At 39.5% G+C, this 8,277-nt stretch overlaps 1 protein-coding gene across 2 annotated transcripts; it reads right to left on the reverse strand.

Annotated features, from left to right (window-relative positions):
- Nucleotides 1-4,154: 4,154 nt before the first annotated feature.
- LOC110051844 (T-cell leukemia homeobox protein 1-like) lies at nucleotides 4,155-7,491 on the reverse strand. Of its 2 annotated transcripts, XM_089284921.1 has the most exons (3): nucleotides 6,981-7,490; nucleotides 6,634-6,855; nucleotides 4,155-5,363 (listed from the first exon to the last, which is right to left on the reverse strand). In XM_089284921.1, exons 2-3 carry the CDS (start codon nucleotides 6,809-6,811, stop codon nucleotides 4,945-4,947), a joined length of 597 nt encoding a protein of 198 aa, XP_089141047.1. In that variant the 5' UTR covers nucleotides 6,812-6,855; nucleotides 6,981-7,490; the 3' UTR covers nucleotides 4,155-4,944. The 2 variants fall into 2 exon arrangements, with proteins under 2 accessions (XP_089141047.1, XP_020613618.1); XM_020757959.2 differs by having other exon boundaries at nucleotides 6,634-7,491.
- Nucleotides 7,492-8,277: the final 786 nt, after the last annotated feature.

The following is an 8,277-nucleotide window of genomic DNA, read 5'->3' on the forward strand; positions in this document are numbered from 1 at the left end:
ATAGCTAGTTCGTGGATGAGGTACAACCAGTTTGTTTTCGGAATCCCTTAAAGAATAGCGCATTCCACTACGTTTTAGAAATTTGGACGATAGGTATTCAGGAACCAAGCCATTTAAAGATTTATGTACCATTAAGGCTTTCTGAATTTGACGCTGGGTACACAAATCTTTCCAACCCAGTTGTCGTATTAGACCTTTGGCATCAGTATCATAACTAGAGGAAGTTAACACGCGAGCGGCGCGGTTCTGAAGCTTTTGTAGCCTGTCCGACAAAGTTTTACCGCAATTACCCCAGACAAGATTGCAGTAGTCAAAATGAGGTTGAATTAGAGCACTGTATATATATAAAGCAGTGTAGCTGGTGGAACAAAAGGCCTAATTCCTTTTATGGCACCAATCCCAGATGCAATCTTTTTAGACAATTTATCAATATGGGTTTGCCAAGTTAGGTTTTCGTCGATCAACACACCGAGCGATTTGACTGAGGAGACACGACTTATTGGAACATTATTAATTGAGAGCTCAAGTGTATCTGGAAGGGTACTCAATCTTTGTCTGGAACCAATCAACATAAATTCAGTTTTAGTCGCGTTTAAAGTAAGTTTGTTAGAAGTAAGCCATTTGTTTAAATTACTTAGATCGTGATTTAGATTAGACTGTATAGAGCTCAGATCAGCTCCCGCATATGTGATGTGGGTGTCATCAGCATACATCCTAGGCTGACATGATGATAAGCAGTTGGGCAAGTCGTTAATGTAAATAAGAAATAATAGGGGACCTAGGATTGTTCCTTGAGGTACCCCACATTTTAGCGAACAGGTTTGAGAAAGAGAACCATTAACAAGACATCGTTGTGTACGGCTAGTTAAATATGAGTTGAACCAGTCAAGAGCTATTCCTTGAACTTCGTAAAGGTTCATTTTAGTTAAAAGAATTTCATGATCAACAGTGTCGAACGCTTTTTTTAAATCGAGAAAAACTACAGTATTAACATTTCCGCGATCGATATTAAACGCCCAACTATCGGTAGCTTCTAATAGAGCAGTAACAGTTGAATGCAATGAGCGAAAGCCCGACTGTTGTTTAGAAATTACGTCCTCTTTAGTTAGAAAGCTATATAGCTGGTCATACACGATCCTCTCGAATACCTTAGCAATTACTGAAATGACTGAAATTGGTCGATAATTATTTAGATCAGATCGCTGACCCTGCTTAAACAACGGAGTAACTCTAGCACATTTCCAATCGTCAGGAAATATACCAGAAGTCAAAGACTTGTTAAAGAGGTCAGATAAAGAGACCGAAATAAGATCAGCACATTCACGGATTAATCTAGCAGAAATGTTATCAAGACCTGTTGCTTTAGATCTAGATAATTTGTTTAGATGAGAAAAAACAATATTACTGCTAGTTGGACAGAAATGGAATGTTTTGTTGTCACAAGTGATAAAGTTAGTGTAGCTCGAATCATCATCTTGACCTATTGGAGGTATTTCATTGGCAAGTCTGGGCCCGATTGTTGAAAAATGGTCATTAAAAGTATCTGAAATTTCACTAGAATTATTGATTACAACGTCATTTACTTTTAGTTCTTTCACAGTCTCATTGCTTTTACGGCGAGATGTAAGTTCATTAATTGTTTGCAAGCTTTCTTAGAGTTGCCCTCAAATTGCATAAAAGCTTTCGAAAAATAAGATACCTTAGCAGTTTTGATCCTATTATTTATTGAGTTTCGCAGCTTTTTATACTTTGCCCAATCGCATGGATCATTTGACATAAGTTTGTGGATGCCATAAACTTAAACCTAAAATCTGCGATGTTCCCTACTCTGTTTATAACCTGACCAAAAATTATGACCTGATCCTTTAGTTAATATTCTGTTTCAGACCTGCCTTAAAATTAGTCACCTAGTTCAGGCCGATGTTAAGGCATTGTGAAGGGCTTTGTTCATGGTCTTATCGATAATGATGAAAAAGTAGCCTGTTGTCTATTGTTTGTCTTCATACATTTTTTTGGCTGATCAGATCTCTGGTAGATCCTACGTTGGTAGCGTTTATCGTATGCGGTCCCTTGCAGTTTCTGGTTTCTCATTTATGTATTTTCGGACCGTAGGTCTTTTCAGATCCGATACGCTGCGTTTTTAAGCATGGTACTGACCATGCGGTTGAATGTTTAAATGTTCAGGCTGGCCTTGTCCAGCCACATTTATTTTTTTGCTTTTCGAGACACCAATCGTGACACTTTGTCTCCTTGCGCTCCGAAACACGTGATGTGGCAACGCGTGTTTCGGGGCGCAAATGAGTTCAAAGTACGGAACTTGATATATAGTGAACGGGTCACTTTGCAATTTATGTGCGTTGGCTGTTGGGCTGGCGTTACATATCTTCGCTACACAGTGCCGACGAGCCACAAGAAGGGCGAAACAACTGTCCACTGTTGCGATCCTACTTTATCGTTTCTTGTCATGTTGATGTCTCGAAACGTTTTTCACGTCGTATCAGCCTTGCAGTCTATTGTTTGTCTTCATACATTTTTTTGGCTGATCAGATCTCTTGTAGATCCTACGTTGGCAGCACTTATCGTATGCGGTCCCTTGCAGTTTCTGGTTTCTATTTACCCTACCCTGTTTATGACCAAAACGACTGAAAAACCATACCCTTTGGGGCCGCACATACCTATATAGCTCATATAAGGTAGTACCCCCAGGCGGGGGGTACCCCAGAAAATTGGGTGGGGGTGTGCGGCCCACTTCCCAAAACACTAGCCTATTTATGACAAAAATCTTCAATTTTCCCCACCCTATTTATGATCTGACCAAAAATTCGATATCCTATTGACGACCTGACCCTTTCGTCAACACCCTGTTTCAGACCTGCCTTATAATTAGTTACCTAGTTCAGACCGATTGTTAAAGGCATTGTGAAGGGAGTTTATTGATGGTCTTATCGATAATGGTGAAAAAGTAGCTTCTTCTAAAAAAAACGTACCCCATTCAAGACTGGAGTGCTAAAACCATACCCCGTTTATGACCAAAATGGCCAAAATTGATACCCTATAAAATCATAAGGGAGCATCGCTCCCCCTCCCACTGGGGAGATAAACTAGGAGTAATCGTAGATTAATAAGGAGTGTGTTCGATATAGTGGCTGCAGTCTGTCGAGGAATGTCACCATTGCTCTGTGCTTCGATGTGCATGAGGTGTTGACTTCTAGAGAGTAAATTATAAGTAAAGATCTTTGAGATATGACCGTATTAATTCTTTGACTCGGAGAATCGGTAAATATGTGTCGTCACCTCAAATCTTATCATTTGCCGTCACCGAGCTACATAGTTCGGAGGGTGTAAGACTTATTATCTTATTCGAACAAGCACTGATCGTTTTCTGTAGGCTCGGAGGCTTTGTTTCACTTATCACGGACGCAACAGTTGTTCTCTTGTCGTCAAACGCGACCGAGTTGACAACACAGGAGTCGTACAGAAATAAATGTTAGCTACGAGACTCTTGAGTGACACTATGGCTCGCGAAACAGTCTTCACGCTACTTGCTTCAGTTTTAACTAAAACGCACGTGTTTCTTGCGCCACGCACGTGTGTTGAGGACGCCCCTGCCAAGAAAATCTTCGGGGGCCCGAAATGTGACCCACTCACGAAAAATCTCGATTTTTCTCGCAGGGAGAAAGGGAAGGAGTCATGGAGACCAAGACGAAATTGGCATGCGTTCTTGTTACTCTCGAACATAATAATTGCTTAGAAACAGAATGTGAGTATCACACATGATCCCGGGCGCATCATAAATGCTCACGGTGAGGTAACAAGCATTTTAGTGGTTGCTATTAAAACTGCGGAAACATCTTTTTCTTTTCCATTAGTGGTTCTTTACCAATCATTAATCAGGAAGCCAGATAATTTGCCATTATAGTGCGATACCTGACTCATTTGTTGCCAAATTTTTAAGTAAGTGGTCAATTTGTAAATAAGCATTTAAGGATTAAGGATTTGTGCATAGATCAAAACCTCGACGCGAATTGCCAAGTGTCGTGAAGAGAGAGTGGCAAGAGTTTGCCTCTTCCATCAGGTTAATTGATAACAAGGAATTCTTAGTAGGGTGTTGAACACCCAAATACTTGCATTAGACTCATGCAGGAAATCCACAATTAGTGAGACACAAACGTTCTTTTATTGTTATACCTTTGATAGTGTCTATATGTATGAGAACTGATATGGCGTATTGAAGTCATATTGTGATTTTACTGTTAGATGTGGCGGTGGAAGCGTTTGGAACCAACTGATTAATTTACAGATTGAAGCTGATAATCTGAGTTGCAAGCTTCCTCTTTCGAAGACAGCAGTGAATTAGGAATAGATTAAACCAGACAAGCTGCTAAATGTAAACTAGGTATGAAAAGTGTACACCTTCTATTTCTTGTAAACATCGGTAAACCAAGAGAAAATAGCATATCAAAGCACGGATTTTTCATTGCCTCAGACCAAAATAATCAAGAGCGGACATTTTGTAACATTTTGGCCTTCAGTAGATAGGAAAGGATTGTTGTGTATTAGAACAAATACTGGTTAAGTCAATGTACAGCAATAAATATTGTCGTCAGACTGCGTAAGAATAAAGATACAATCTTGAAATATAAAATGCACGTTTAAATGTTCTGCAGAGAAAAATATCAAATTAAAAAGGATTAAATTTCGAGCTGAGAAATAGACTCTCCATGAATTCATAAATATTAATAAGTTATAAGAACGAATACACTGGAGAATCCACAAAACCTGACCCAGGAACAACCTGACGCCTGTTTCTATGAGGTTTCTCTATACGCAGTAGCTCTTTTATATAAATGCCAACGCAAACACAACTAACGCTAAGGCAACTAAACACGATCTGCTTATACTGAAAACAACAATGATCAGTGATGTTTTGTGTTACAGGACAAATCACGAAACAAATGTAGGATTCGAGGTAAAAGTGGAATATATTGGGACAGCACAAAATGGTGCCATAACTGTGAACGGATTTACAAGTGAATCAACACAAATGTTTCGACATAAAGGATTTATCGTTGGCCTAGAGAGTGACATTAGTGACATGTCTTCCTTGTAGGAGTTTCGGCTAGTTGCTCTAGCTTCATCTTTCGTTTCCTTTTTCCACTTAGTTCGCCTGTTTTGGAACCATGTTTTGACTTGAGCTTCGGTTAAGTTGACTTCTAAAGCCAGCTGCGCTCGTTTCTCCTCTGTTACGTAACGCTGTTTGGCGAATTCCTTCTCCATGGTTTGGATTTGATGGGGCGAGAACAGGGGACGTTGTCTCTTCTTTCGCATGGGACGTCTTCGTTTCTTCGGCAAGATGTTTACACCTGAATGAGGAAGTAGCTGGGTTTTATTAGAGATTATTACTGATTTGAAACGATACTCGTGTAAGTTTGGCAAGTTCAAGCTAAGCTAACCGAGCAACTAACCGATCCCTGTACTTTTCAGCGACAGAGCTGAGTTGCTTATGATTGATCAGTGAAAATACTGAAAAATATCCTACTATTTTGAAAACAAAATATCTTTCCTACCATTACACAAAAAAATATACAAGGTACGAGTTTAAATTAAAAGAATTCGCTCAGTTTCGTAGGCTTGTCAATGTCATGGGACAGAAGTTATTCAGTACAAACTCGCTTCAATTACTTTCAAATGTGACAAACATGCACTGTCGGTGGGTGTAAACAGTTTTACAACATCAGCAAATACGTAGATGTTAAATTTTTTCGTAGCATCATGTTGAGATGAGACTGAAGCACACTATCATGAGCAGAGAAAGAAAAATTGGCCACTTTTTGACGAAAATGGGTAATCATTCGCACGGACAAATCGTATAAACTCTGACATAGTCTTGGCTTCCTCCTGTCAACATCGGGTGAGCTTTTTGACTCTTAATTTCACAGCCACTTGTGTTGCATTGTAAAGCAAGAAAACACCTTATAGGACACTACAAATAGTCTACAGTCGAAATAATACAATACACATTTGTACACACGACCAGAGGCACACACGGCAAGAAGCAAAACATTACATAACTTGGATTTTTACGAAACGAAAGATCACTCATTGACCTGACTGGACTGGTAAGGAAACCAAAACAGAGAGAGCGCTAAAATAGCCCTTTCAGAGGATTGAAGTTAACTTTACACAATTCATTCCACATGTCGTTCAACCTGTGTAAAGCCGTTGGAAAACAGATTACCTCTCCTGACAATTATAGATGGTTACAGTATGTGTTCGCACAGCCTATTCGCGACTTGCTAATCTACAAACGAAAAGTTCGGTGATTAAAATGCAAATTTGCTATGCTAAACCCGTGAATAGAAGTTGTCATTTTGGCGAGAGATCTCTTTAATCTACGTTTCCATAAACACTGCCTGTTTCTGATGTAACTGGTTAACTGAATCCACTTTGTTCCAGTTAACAGGTCATGATCAGTCCAAAGGACGTAGACCGTCATTGCCACTTACAACAGAATGCAGACCGTCAGCGAGAGTTAAACAAGAATTGTAGGTTCACATAGTTGGTATGTGCCAATGGCATTCTATGGTACTGGAAACAAAATCACTGCTATTAAAATACTGTTGATTCACTCACCAATTGGAAAGAGATCGCCACCGTATCCGCAATGATGGCCAAAAGGTGCAAACCCAAAGTCTTGCCAATTCCCACGGAGTGTAAGATGTGACGCACTATCATGAGCGTAGTGATGTACTATGGGCCAAACTACTCGAGGAACAAGCGGACTCAGAGGAACAGAGTAGCTTTTCTCCATTGAGTCATCCCTTACAGAACCAGTGCATTTTTCCACGGTCTCTTCTGGAAGATTTAAAATGCTTCGTATTGAAAACGAGCTATTTGAAACACAGTGTGAAGGATTAACGTGCTGAAAAGGCCAATAATTGCTAGCTCTCGACGCCATCTTGTTAGCGCGATGCGGTTACCTTAGGCGTGTAAAACAATTGCTCCTCTAGAATTAGAAAGGATTCTCTGCACTTGAGTGAAGACATGGTGGCCACGGACTCTTAAATGACGTTGTGCCTGTCACTCACAGTGCACCAATCATGGACTAATCTGAATCATCAACAATATTATGTGACCTGAGATATTTTTGTAATGATTCTTGTTACGGTTTTAATATTACCCGATGTTGCAAAGCATCATTAAACACTCCGTGTTCTTGCCTTCTAAAGATTTAAACCGCCAAGCAATGTTTGGACCTCACTTTTTGACCTCGGATAGCGTCACCACTACATTCGTACAAAAATCTCAATTGCTAGCTTTGATTTCCGTTTCCGGATTACAGCTTCGTCCGGTCGCACGATTAGCTGATTGCTTGAGAGAACTCTGAGTATCCAACACCAACCAGTGATTGCTTTCCCAAAGTTTTGAAAAGTTTGAGTTTCTGATTTAGAAGTTCAAGATTTCGAAAGATTTACCTTAAAATGAGGCAGATGTTTCCTTCCACTAATAGTGTACAACTAGTACACAAATTACGGATGCAGGGCTAGACAAAAGGTCCATAAGGAAATAACTTACACCAGTGACCACAGTAAGACAAGGGGCAACAAATTACACAGAAATATTTATTTAGATATGGCATCTTTTCTGCGCATTCTGTAGAAATACCGTGTTGCTAGTGTTTTTTTGTTGTGCTTGTTTGTTTTTGCTTCTTCTGTTGTTGTTGTTGTTGTTGCAGGTGCTATAGCGTCTATACTGCTTGACTATTTATATTTGCCGCTGGCCCAATCATCTTAATGCGTGGCTATACAGTTAATGAGTGGCTATGTCAGAGCCTTACTGTGAGTTATATTGTAATCTCTTGAGAGAGAAGAATACCTTTGTTCCTTTATAACTTTTTAAAATTTATCCGAGTGATTAATAACCTGACGTCATTTTCTCTTGATAACTGTCATATACATTTACATTTCCACCTTAAAGTCGTTGACAAGCCGATTACAGTGAAAACCCTAATAAAGAGACCCCAATCAGGCGGACACCCTAGGAGGCGGATGCGAAAAATGGCCCCGAAATTCGTCATATGTTTTCTTTTACAACAAACTCTTATACAGAAAACCCTTCTATTATTTGAACGCGGATATTAAAGTGAAAATAATTTGGTAATTTCAATTGTTAAAAACCTCGGTTAAAGGGAAGCAGTATTGGATTTCGTCTTTGAAAGATTCGATTGAAAAGTTTCATGCCCATGCAGTTATCTGTCAATAAACTCTTGTTTTGACC

Source organism: Orbicella faveolata, unplaced genomic scaffold (assembly GCF_042242905.1).
Source record: "Orbicella faveolata isolate gen_17 unplaced genomic scaffold, um_ofav_v1 contig_13, whole genome shotgun sequence".
In the NCBI taxonomy this organism is placed as follows: domain Eukaryota; kingdom Metazoa; phylum Cnidaria; class Anthozoa; order Scleractinia; family Merulinidae; genus Orbicella; species Orbicella faveolata.